Source organism: Rhipicephalus microplus, chromosome 5, assembly GCF_043290135.1.
Source record: "Rhipicephalus microplus isolate Deutch F79 chromosome 5, USDA_Rmic, whole genome shotgun sequence".
NCBI lineage: Eukaryota > Metazoa > Arthropoda > Arachnida > Ixodida > Ixodidae > Rhipicephalus > Rhipicephalus microplus.
The window spans coordinates 31,613,382-31,626,207 of record NC_134704.1 but is presented as its reverse complement, the minus strand read 5'-3'; the positions used below and the strand labels follow the sequence as shown (position 1 = coordinate 31,626,207).

At 53.0% G+C, this 12,826-nt stretch overlaps 1 protein-coding gene across 2 annotated transcripts in view; it reads left to right on the top strand.

The window, feature by feature from the left end:
- Positions 1-12,826, top strand: part of LOC119174753 (plexin-B) — a 71,386-nt gene that overhangs the window by 27,805 nt on the left and 30,755 nt on the right. For both annotated transcript variants that reach the window (XM_075895160.1, XM_075895159.1), the window contains exons 6-12: positions 3,537-3,637; positions 7,832-7,976; positions 8,458-8,617; positions 9,187-9,283; positions 10,926-11,034; positions 12,395-12,523; positions 12,675-12,767. In XM_075895160.1, coding sequence (XP_075751275.1) covers positions 3,537-3,637; positions 7,832-7,976; positions 8,458-8,617; positions 9,187-9,283; positions 10,926-11,034; positions 12,395-12,523; positions 12,675-12,767 — 834 coding nt within the window. The remainder of the gene's footprint in view (positions 1-3,536; positions 3,638-7,831; positions 7,977-8,457; positions 8,618-9,186; positions 9,284-10,925; positions 11,035-12,394; positions 12,524-12,674; positions 12,768-12,826) is intronic.

Sequence of the window (12,826 nt, the reverse complement as noted above, 5' to 3'; positions counted from 1 at the left end):
TACAACTCCGAACTTTCCCTCGCGCGCAGCGGACTTGAAAAGAGGACAAATCGGGGGTTTGTGCAGAATGTAAGCTTGGGGGATTTTACGAGACCCGCAAGACCGGGGGAGGGGGCGGAGTGGTCGGTCATGAATGTCTGTTAGGAACATGAGGGTGTGCTGGTGTCAAATGATTTTCCACACCAACACACCCTCACACCCTGATCTGGATGTGGCGGGAGGGGGGGGGGGGTACGTGGCCGAAGTAATGCCATTTAAGTTGTCGTAGTTCTACGTTTATTGAAAACGGCACATCTCAACACTGCCATCACAAACACATCGCTACTTTAGGAGCACCGTAACAATTATCAGCCCGAGTGGGTGTGGTTGTTAAGGAGTCGAACGCCTATCAGTGAGGCATAAATTTAACGTTTTCGTATTCCGCACTCATGCGAAAACGTCGGGACGCTTCACGGCAAGGTCAAGACATGTGCCAAACTTACGCTGCATGAGACTATAGATATAAGGGTAAACTAAGCAGAGCCTATTACTACTTTCATCGCGCACAAAAAAAAAGAGATGGCACGCACAGCCTTTCGTCGATCGCAGCGATACGTACGAAGACGCCACTTCATTTTTTTTTTACCCAGCGCCGGATGCAGCCCACGTGATCGCGGCGTCTATTTCTTCTTCTTCCCGCATTCGGTTTCGGCGGCCAACGAGAGACGTGGAGCGTCGGATACGGCCGCGTTCCTGTCGACAGAACTGTTCTTTATCGGCGGGGCGATCCGGTAATCCTCGGAGAAGTCTTAATCCCAGCGAAAGGACGGAGCCGAGCCCCACGACTGTCCGTCCGCGTCTCCTTACAGGCTGCTCGCGCGTCAGTTTGCGTGAACGGAATCGAGCGATTCGCAGCAGTCCTTTCGCCAATTTTCTCCCGAGTGATTTGCGGTGATTCCGACGGAAGGGAGAGGATAAGTTACTCACTCGCTATATATCTTCTCTCTCTCTCTGCCTCCCTCCTTGAGTACGTGTGTGCGTGGAGAGAGAGAGAGAGAGAGAATCTTATACCGTCATAAGGAGGAAGGGGCTGATAGACGAGTGGTATGGGTGCTATCCCACTGGCGATAGGCCATCTGAGCCAACCTCAAGATAGCCTCCTGCCATGCCCGTGACCAGGAGTTTTTCTCGGCTGGGGGGGGGGTGGGGGTGGGGGGTGTTGCGAAGCCACCTCCGAAATCCCGCCGCTGACCTCCACTGTGGCGAAAGCCGGACCGATCCCACCGAAGTCACCACTGTTGCGTAAGACGGCGACGCCAACACGGCCCCGGAGGCGCCACTGCTTTCAACTCCGCCGGGAAGGTCACCAGCCGTTTGGTAGCGTATGTTTATCAGCTCGCGACTGCTTCTGCGCAGAGCTGATAAGACGAGCGGGCGAGACGACGGTGAGTTAAACAAGGTTTATGTACAGCATATTTACAGAGGCGTTACAATTTCGGCACTGGGGCCGACAGAGACTCGAAGAGCCGAGCTCTTCTCTCTAACACATAGGTCAGTCTTTCGCCTAAGACCGCTGACTCACACACATGTCGGCTCTCCGACATGGGGACTCCTCCCTCTAGGACTGCCGATCGCGACGCGCCGCAGGGCTTCTTTTATTTACACCGGGTCCAACCAAAATGTCCAATCAGAAGCGCCGCTGGTCGTCAGCGCAGATTCTTCCAATGGGGTTGCCGCGCCATGCGTCAGACCACCCGACACGAGGACGCCGGCTCGCTGTCACGTGCGCCGCTGACTCAATGCACGTGGGCCACAGATGCGCCGCGCGTGTTCACGCCGTTGAGATGTTCGCGTCAGGCTGACTGCGGGCTGGCCTTGACCCAGATTGCCTGTTTCCGAGGCACGGACGTATGACGAGGACTCGCTGGCATAACAGGGGGCACTTGTTGAAGGGATTGAAAAACACCCTTTCTTTTTATTAGTCCTCGATGAAATACCCCCTCCATACGAAATTCGGGAGGGAGTGCACTCCACTCTGGCTACTGGCCCTGCCTTCCGCAGTGCGAACACTTTTGTGCTGATACAACCAAAGTTAAAATGGTTTATTCCCTCCCATGAAACAAATATACTCAATTCCGTATTGGACATACTATAATAATCCGGTTCCTCACATTTATTTTTTTTTTGTTTTGCGCGTGTATATTGCGCACTTGCCTTTCTCTAAGTAAACAGGTAAACTGCAACAAACAGCACATTCGTTGCATTATTATGCGAACACGAAATGACCGCGCGCGCGCCCTTGGCATCGCAAGTGTCACCAACTTAAAAAAAAACAAAACAAAAAAACATGCCCGGCTGTTGGTATTCGGGATCGAGGCCAATCGAGGGTTACCGCTCCTACATACTATGTCCGCGCCTGTCAACCTTCGCTTCAGCCCACACGCGCCCTTTCGAGCGTACACGGACATCCCGACGGCGAGTGCTGGAAATCAAAGGCAGTTGCGGGAGCAACGCCCCGACGTCGGGACGCCGCGCATTCCGCCGCTGGCCGCGACTGCACGCGCTGTCCCTTGGCGCCACCACTAGCGCCGCCGCGGCGTCATATCGCCTATAGCTGCTGCACGCTGGCCGCCTCCCTTTGTACGAGCCGCCTCGCGGCTGATCCAGATCTGGACGCCATCTTTTATTATTTTCCCTGTCCAAAGACCCCGTGGAGACCGCTTGGCTTTTACGGCAGCGCCGAGAAATCCTTTGTGTCCGCCCAAAACAACCGAGCTAGTGCAGGGCCCCCCGGTCCCCTTCCCCGCCGCTTTTAGTTGCATGCGCGCCTCTTGTTCGGGCGCGCTCGCACACACAACGTCAAGGAGAAAAGAAAGGCTGACACGCGATTCGTTGACATGCTGTGACAACGCTTGTTTGCACAGTGCGCCCCTGTTGGCAATGCTATATGAGAGCTCTATTCATTTGGAGATATTACAAGCATTCGCAGTACAACGTTGTATGTTTAGCCTCAGTGGCTGCGCACATGCTAATCTTATGAGTCCCGAAAATTAGGATGTAAATATATTGAATATCTGCCGGCCCCCTCCCTTCTTATATTTTTTCTCGGTTATCAAAAGGCAGGAAACGTACAAAACATACTGCAACATAATACCGCACTGTGACTTCCTGTCTTGAATGACGAGAAGCAAGATCCCTGTAAACCCGACAGCGTAGCCAACTGCGGTTCTAACTGCAGATGAAGAGGCCTTCACCTACCAATACGAAAATTTCCCACTAGGGCTGTACGTTTCTCTCTACACGCTTTGCAAAATGTTTCACTCACGTGTGCGAGTCATTATCGATCCGATGTAGTTCTGCTCGAAACATTAGACGCGACATTCGCCCATCCACCTGCCTGGTTCGTTGCCGGTTTTCAGCACCCGTTCTGTCTTCGCCCCATGTAAAATTATAATAGAACTCTCATTGTGTCGTACACTACCGCAGCTTATTTTGCTTTCTTTCTCGAGCTGTTCCGAATGTTGTTTCGACGGTGACTTTATGCGTGGCCCCTACAGGTCAGCAAAGTCCGCGTGGACCGCTGCCAGCAGTACAACACGTGCGACCAATGCCTCCAGGCCAGGAATCCCTACTGCGGGTGGTGTTCGCTCGAAAAAAGGTAAGTCCATCTCGATGGAAATAGATTATCGGCGTAACCTGAAAGGACAAGAAAAGAACGGAGTGGGTCGGGGAACAATCGAGAAGAAATGGACATGGGCAGGGCACGTCGCGTGAAGGCGAGATAACCGAAGTAGTTGCGGTTTGAGCGTGTTGGTATATATTTTACTAGATCAATCATCTAAGCGTACAAACATACGATAACCAGAAAACACGCATGACACACATCCGCTGTGTGTTATGCGTGTTTCTTGGTCCTCGTTTGTTCGCACGATTAGAATTTATTAAAAGAGATAACAAGTGGTCATTAATAGTAACAGGCTGAATTCCAAGAGAAGGCAAGTGCGCGAGGAAGACACAGGAAGGTTAGGTAGTCGGATGAGATTGGAAAGTTTGCGGGAAAGCGGGTCGCAGCAGTTACAGAACGGGGTTGATTGGCGAAACATATAGGAGAGCCCTTTACCCTGTAGTGGGCGTAGTCAGTACGATGATGCTCAACACACACTGCAAGTTTCTTCGTGGTCGACGACGCAGTGGGTTCACGTTCCAGAATGGCTATCGATTACACAGCATTTCACACTGCGCACGACCCTAATAGGAAAAAGAGGTAAACGTGGGGCGAAGTTCATAGGTTTTTTTTTTTTTTTCTCGTGACAATGGCTCTACTGTCAGTGATCAGCGACGAAATAAACAGCCGGTTTCGCACAGTAAGACATCTCTGCGAAGCTGACATCCGCAGAAAACGGCCGTAAATTCGCGTTTTATCTCCTCTGGCCAATTCGGAGGGCGCACTGGCTTTGTAGCTGGCTTTTAACGATAATCCCGGGGAAGGCGACCCGTCTTTGACTTGGCTCGCGTGTCGGCATAGTTATCACGACTCCGGGATTTGTCCCCTGCTATAGGCCCGCAGCTGTATACAGGCTATCGCATCGAATGCGACGCGCCGAGCGTAGGGTGATGGCGTTTCGGGCGGGGCGGTGTGCACGCCTGCACGGCTGGAGTCACTCTTTGGGAAGCATATACACAGAGAGTGAGAGCGCATGGCGCGCGCTCTTTCGGGGGCGTCGATCCATTTCCATATGAATGCTTTATTCTATCGCGAGCTCGAACGCAGCGCGCACTGGCGGCATTACGCCGCGTCCGGCCTTTATGAGCGCGCGCAACGGTTATTACGAGGGATGGTCTCGGTGGGGCCCCCACGATCGGGGACTACTCTCCTCTTCCTCGGAAGTCGCCCCCCTCCCCCTTACCCCCCCCCCCCCCTGACGCGGTGGGGCGGTATATGTGACATAGGAGCTGTGGATGCAAGACTGCGAGTGTTGTGTGTGTTGCAGTGGAGAGAGGGCGGTGGGATGCAGAGATGAAGGCGGGGGCAAGGCGCAACAAATCCAGCCACCGTCATTGTCCTCTGTCACACAGGCGGAGAGGAGGGTGGATGCGGGAAGGGGCTGCCGCCGTTGCAGGATTTATGGACCGCAGCAGCGCGACGACCGGAGAGAAAGAGGCGCGCGGTTATGGGTTTCTCCTCCGAAACATTTTCGTCCTCCGACACTGCTGCTGCTTGCTTCGCTTTACTTTGCCGGCTCGCTGTCGCGGTAGCAGCGGCGGCGGCTCCCGGTGGTGGCGCGTCTCGTATTATGGACCGTGCCATTGCTGTTCGCTGCCTGCGTGGGCGAAAGTTTACGAGGGATTTCCCCTCGCTTCTTCCTCCCACTTTTGACTCCCTTTTTCCGCCTTTGCTTTCTTTTTTCCGCGGAGGCTCGTTTCTTGCGCTTGTCAGCTGCGGGAGCTCGCGCATGCAAACACACCCGCGGGAGCCTTCGCTCGGCGTGTGTTTCTGCCTGGGATCCGCTTGCTGAAAAAGACGGTGGCAGAAGAAGCTTGATGGCAATGCATGTCGGCCTGTACCGGCAGCGGGACGACCTTTGCAGCAGTCAGTCGCGTGGACCGGACTCCTTTCGCATGACCTTCGTTCCTGCTGTAGACCAATACATATCTGCCGGTCCTGGTGGAAGTACGCTGAAAGCCCACGGTGTATTTGCTGGTGCTATGCTATGTCTAGCGATCGTACTGTCTTTCATGTAGGGTCTTGGTTGTTGTCTTGAGCAGTCGCTGCAGCCGTGTTCGACGTGAGATAGCACCACTTCCATTCGTAATATGCTAGAGTCGCGTCGCAGAGCTCACCGGAAGATGACGACACCCGACCAGTAGCGTAGCAAAGAGTGTGGATCTCTGGGCCTACCCCCCCCCCCCCCCCCGACTTTTTTTTTTGCCATGAATACATAGCGCAAAATGACCATTTTCCTGCATGGCCCACACTTTATAATAAAAAGGTGCCCCGCCCGCCGCTTCCCGAAACAAATTTCAGCTTACAACCGTGAACATGACCCCTAAAATCGCCGTGTATAGTGACATATTGCTACAGAGCGTAAGTGGTTAATCATGGCTTGTCCAGCACCACTTAAGTGCCATTGTTTCTGGTTGTGCGAGAAGACGTAGCCACCTAATCACTGACATTTTTCGCGAATTCCAATTTCAATCGACTCGCTAAGTATACATAGGAGAAAGGAGTGGATCATCTGTTCGGACGACGGGACACTCAGACGCACCCGATGGTATTACCGATATTACAAACGGCGATCTTTTTTTTTTTTTTTTGCCGCCAGAGGTTTTTCCGTTTCATCGACATATACACACATATACAAATGACGTCGAATTGCACAGACGGTAATAACAATGATTCACTGACGACACGTTTCACCTAGCCGTTCTTTCCCCTCGATCAACCCACGCTGACACGCAAGTAACAGACGGACCGCACCGACGGACTCCCTGGCTTTTTTAGCCAAGCTAAGTGGCTCGGAGACCACGGCTCGCCACTGCCGATGTGGATGCGAGATCGTCCATCCGTGGGAACGGAACGCGGGACGGGATTTTTAGAAGTCGCGGGGCCGCTGACCAGCTTAATGTGCCATCTCTCTACCCTCCTCCTCCTCAATCTTCCGGGCACGGTACCCATCTTCTCGCCGGGTCTATATTGCTCGACCGCATTAACTTCCTTTTATTCTTGCTTTCTTTGAATCTTTCCCCCCCAGTCTATCGCACACTGTAAATCTCCTGTTGCTTTAACGGGTCGGCGAAGCACCGCGAAGACTCGCGTGCCTCTCTGTTTGTCCACCGGGGACGGTACAAAGCGTGCCCCCCCTCTCACACACTCGCAGCAGCAGTGCTCGGTGTAAAAGCGCACACCGCCGGCTGCGCCACGTCTATCGGGTGCCCGCATCGGCCGCTGCATAATGGACGAAGATGGGCCGGGCCGCGGTTTTTGGCGGCGTCGGCGTGTGTGTCTCTGCTGCGACGGACGACCGCGCTCGCTTTAGCGGCGTGGTGTAGTAGCAGTTAGGTATAGACGGGGGACCTGCGGTCAGGACCGCGTGCTACACTCGGTGCCACCGCGGTGCCCATCAATTATGCACGCGCCAAGGGCGGCAGCTGGGGTGTGGGGTCCGTACAAAGCTTGACGCCGTTTCGCGCCGACAGGGGAACCCAGACTTCGGTGTTGTTGCATACGCGGGGGAAGGTCTATTCTTTTGTTACCGCCTGTTGTCTCTCGGGTGAGCTCGGTGACCGGGGTTTCAAATGGGCAGTCGGGGGTGAATCACTATGTGCAGGCTTATTTCCTGCCGAGAGTAGACATACAGTGACGGGAGGGTCGCTAAGTGCTACAAAGAACATTGGGCGGGCCACTCCCAGCTCAACTTTCTTTTCCTGTCTTTCCTTTTTTTCGGGCGTTATATAAAAAGGAAAGCTCTGTGAAAATGCGGGTCGAAAGTTTCCATATGCAAAGAGTCCGAAATTTTATACATATATATAGCACGGCGGCACAAAGGAGCAGAGAAAGCAAGGAGGAAAGAGAAAACAAGTGATATGCGGCTACAAATACCAGCGTTAACCGCACACACCCACAGTCGCAACCAAGACATATTTGAGACCGACTTCTTTGCTATGGTCTTAATGTATAAAATACGAGATCTTAATAAGACAGAATGACAACTTTATCGGGCCAATGCGCATTGCGAATTGTGAATTTTTCTTGGAGCCAGTCCTTGCCAGTATGCGGTGTAACGTACACATTAAGCCGCATGGACAAACAAACCCCTCGCGCGTGTTCGCAAAAAAAACTCCCTCCTCGCAGGTGCACGGTGCAGTCGGAGTGTCTGAACGCGTCCGCTGGCGCCGACCAGCGGAGCTCGTCGCGGTGGCTGTCGCTGGACACGCAGCAGTGCATCGACTTCCAGTCCATCGCGCCTGAGAAGCTGCCACGCTCGGCCACGACCACCGTACGTCTTTTTCTTTCTTTTTTTATCCTTTGTCAATCGGTATGAAGCCAAAGCTCACTTTAGCTCATTACCAACGACGTGCTCTCAGGCGTACTTCTGGGAGGGAGCCAAAAGGCCAGGCTGCTAAAATGTTTTTTCTTCTGTAAAAGGCCGATCATGATTTATGAACAAGGTACATGGGATATGGTCTGGTGACTGAGTGATCCAAGTGGTCCGACTGTACAGACACTGTGTCAAAATCAAATGCACGCGCTCTCTCTCGTTCTCTTCCACAGGTTTTGGATAGCAAACTGGACAATCAATCAATCAGTCAAACGTATCAGTACAGTTCAGTATGAGTGGCTATGGTTTCATCTGGAGGGCTCAATAATGAACACGGGGGCGTTGATGTATGTCTACCACTCATACTAAACCTTCCCCATTCTGCTGCTGCTGCCCGACTTTGTGTCACAGGATGAGAAACACTGTGCCTTCTTCCCAGGTGGAGATCGCCATCAACCAGTTGCCCCAGCTGCCCCGCGGCGCCCACTACGAGTGCGTGTTCGGACACAGCGCCCCGATCCAGGCGAGGGCCACCCAGCACGGACTCGCCTGTTCCACGCCTGCCGTGCCCGACAGGCCGCCCATACCCGCCGGATCGGGTAAGCACTATAATGCGCGAGCTCGACCGAGCAGGTCTAAAAAGAAATGCTGGACCGGAAGTTGTGTTTCAAGAGACTTGCCCCATCGCCCTCTCCGCCCCATAAAATGGCGGCCACGGCCGCCATATTAGTATGGGCAAGACAAGACGCTAGCAATCGGCGACAATTTCGTGTGACGCAAAATTTGTGTTGGGTGTACAGTGGGTGTACCTCATAGTATTCAACGCCTCGTAGTAGGTGATGTTTAATAATACTCTATTCTGTTAACGCAGACTACGACTGTACATCATATAACGAACATCTTACTCGTGAATTGAAACGAACGCTCTAGTTTTACCTGGCTTGAATACTAATCAGGTGTTCACCATAGGTGGGGTCGACCCTGCAAATGTTTAGAACTCGCACCCAACTGCATTCGAGGTTTTTAAAACGGCTGGCGCGTCCCGTTCGCCAAGTGAACGGCACGCAAAGGCTACGAGCTACAGAATTGCATTTCGTCCTATTTGTAAGCTCGTTATTTGCGCTCGTGTGTAGTGATCGCCGCCTGGATTGTTCCTCGTACACAACAGATCACGTGGACGTGACGCTGTACATCCGGTCAAGCGAAACGAACACAGACTTCCTGCACAGACCGTTCACCTTCTACGACTGCTCCGTCCACAAAACGTAAGTTTTTTTTTTTTTTTAATGTGTGTGGGGGTTCTCGAGCCAGGTTGTATATTGGAGTCACTGCGCGATCGGTAATGAACGGGTCGATAAATCTGCCCGCTCAGCCCACGCAGAAGACCATGAACTGCTACTTCCACTTTCTAGGTCAGATTCTACACGAAAGCTCCGCTGGCTTGCTCGCCAGCAAACCACGTCACAGTGAAATCAGCCACACTTCAAGCATACCCGACTGTACTCGCTTGACCCTACGTTAAGTCATGTCGAGGCTTTGCCGAGCAGACCAGACCCTTTTATGTAGGCTGTGGTTGAGCGTTGCGGTTACCAACGCCTATGCTTTCCGCATTGGCATGGCCGACACCGCAGCCTGTGGCCACTGTGGCAAAGAAATCATACGACATATCCTTTGTGACTGCCTAGAGTATAGTAGACAACGACTATGCCTTCGCAAGGAACTCAGCAAATTAGATAATCAACCTCTGTTGGAGGAAAGAATTTTACTATATCGACAAGATGCAACTTCACGCAAGGCCCTGAAAGCGCTACTGCACCTTTTGCAATTGACCGGCCTTTCTGAACGGTTGTAGCCAGAACGCCCTTCCTGTGTGCGTTTTTTTGTTTTTTTTTTCTCTTTATCTACCCTCTCTTTCATGCCCCTATTTCCCCACCCCGAGTGCTGGGTAGCAAACCGGATGTGAATATCTGGTGAACCTCCCGGTTTTCCTTTATCTCTCTCTCTATCTCCACACTGTTACGAATAAGAAAGGGGAGGGGGCTATGGGAAAAAAAAATGCAGCCAGTTTCACGCAGGGAAAACCATAGGACATCGAAGCTGTACAAGCTGTACGCTCGCGCGTGTTATGTAATCGAGCGTCACCATTATCATTTCGTTTTATTTATTAATTCACTCAGCCCTCTGGTCACCACATGATCTGCGTTAGGACTACCACGACTACTACTACTACTACTACTACTACTTCGACGGCACGGAGTAGACTTCGACAGCTTCGCTAGAAAATGCGCTGCTAGTAACATATATAGTAGCGTTCATTTCAATTCCTAGTCCCATACATTGTCTTGGAGACTCTGACCGAAAGGGTTAGTGCTTCATGGGAAAACGGAACCAATTAGCTTCATGACCGAGCCGCGGAATTCCATTGTCAAGCTGATAGGCATCAGAGTGTAAACAGCAGACGATGGAGAGAAGCAGCTGGCGCATGAATGGTGGGGGGGGGGGGGGGGGGGGGGACGCCAGTCTTCTTCTGTTCCTTCTCTGATGGCTCATACCCGAGGCAGGGGATGATAAGTCGAGTAGGCTGCAAGATATATCGCCGCGATGCAGGCAGTTACAGTAGACGGGCATTGTTGTCGTGGCATTGAGTGTTTTCATAAGCCACACACATACACGCATCGTCCGCCAGGCTATTCGTTTCTTGTCTCGAATCCGCGGAGGTATATAAAAGGCCAGTCCTAATCCCCCACTCCCGGTCGTGCCCGCAGTTAGTTGCACGACTCTTTCCTCCAGTAATCGCTCGCTCGTTAGCGGGACCGCTTAATCGTCGTAAACGCTGATGGATCGCCTCAGTGCGCCTGCCCGCCTACTCAATACGACTGCGTGCGTGTCTCTCTCTTTGCTCCGCAGATGCTCGGCGTGCGTGACGAGCGCCTTCGCCTGCAACTGGTGCTTCAGCGAGAACACCTGCACGCACAACGCCACCTCGTGCTCCAGGAACGTCATCAGCGGAGAGAACGTGAGTGCACGCACACAACACTCCTTATTCGTCAACGCTGTCGTCGTGGTGGTGCACGCGCACTCTCTCGCTCGTGGCTCTGTTGCGTGACAAGCTCGCACGGAGGAGTCCGGATGCGCTTCCGCCGCGCCAGAGGTGGTCGCTTGGTTGCTCCGGGCGATGGATGCTGCTCTAGATTGATTGCCGGTGGTTAGGTAAAAAGAAAAAAAAAGGGATTACCGTGGTTGTCCGAGCTGTGTATGGTCTTCAATTAACCATCGCGACCACGCGTGGTTGCGTTGTAAAGCCACACGAGGATGGATTTCTTGCTTGCGCAATATTTATAGCGCCCCTGTATTGATGATAAAAGTTGCGCCGCCGACTATACGTGTAGCCTTGGATCGCATGCGATACGTCCTTGCTGTATCTGCCGCGTACGGCACTGATTGAAGCTGTCGCTGCTGCCACTTTCAGTTAGGCCCGACAGTGGGCGCTGATCAACTGACAAAGACGGGTGACGCAGCTCCTCTCGTCAACGTTATTGAATTGCGTCTTTCGTGGCCACGCACAGCCACTTGCCCCTTGCCTTTCGACATGCGCTCATTTACACTCACAACAGGGGACGAAAGGGTAACGCGTTTGCGAGGCTCAGGCGGTCCGATAGCACGTATAGATTAAGGCGCCCGAGCGCTATGCCAGAAAAGTGCCGAAGCCTGTTGTTTATTTTGCGCATCCTGGTCGGCAAGCTCATCCGTTTGCAGTGCAGCAAACCCTGGCGCTGCTAAGACATGGGGGCCCGAGGGTAGTGGGGTGGTCAGCACTTCAGGAATTTACCACCCTCCCTCCCTTCAGCAGCATCCAACTCCCCCCCTCGCCCTCTTACGGACAGGCGCTCAAACCTCTCCCTACTCTCTCTCTCTTATATGTCCATAGAAAGCGAGATATAGCGCGAACTGGACATATATTGCTAGAGTACGTCTCTGTACTGTAGTTCGCGCCGTTTCTGGTTTCCTCCCCTCCCCCCCCCCCCCCCCGAGAAAAAAAATTTTTAAAAATCACTACTCTAGGTAAACCCTTGGTGCAATGGTGAGGAGGTGGTTGTGGTGGGTGTATATCCCAAAACTCCCTCCCTGGTAAACTCGTAAGTGACCCGCCTCTGGCCTCGTTACCTCGACTAAATCAGGAGGAAGGAAGACAAAAGCGGAAGGACAGGGAGGTTAGCCAGTTCTTAGACCTGAGCCTTCACTAAAGCTGCCCATTGTCGCATATATGACACAGGAATGTCGGGTCTCGTCATGTACCGTTGCTTTTCGTGCGATACGCAATTCCGGGGAACGAAACGATTCCGCCAACTCTCTGTCCGCATGTCCCTACCCGACAGAGTCCGCAGAACTCGCTGGTGAAAGGACGCCAGCACTGTCCGAGCTTCGGCGCCGACTCGTCCCTGCTGCTGGCCAACGGGGTGCGCACCGAGGTGGCCGTCGAGGCGCGAAATCTCCCCAGCCCAGCGGTGAGTGCACGTTTCTCTCTACAGCCCCGCGTGGCACCTCTCTCTGCCGCTATGTGGCCCCTCTGTACGTGTATATGCGGCACGGCGAAGTAGGCGTGACGCCCGTGGTGAAAGGTTGTAACGCCTTCAATTCTGGCTGTCCCTTCCGCAGGACAACTTCCACTGCGTGCTGGACATCGAAGGCAGGCGGGAACGAGTGCAGGCGAGGTTTCTCAACAACAAGATCATCTGCTCGCAGGCTATGGTAAGTACGGGATTCAGTTTTATGGCGTTCAGAAAAGTAGTTGCAGTTACACGTTAACA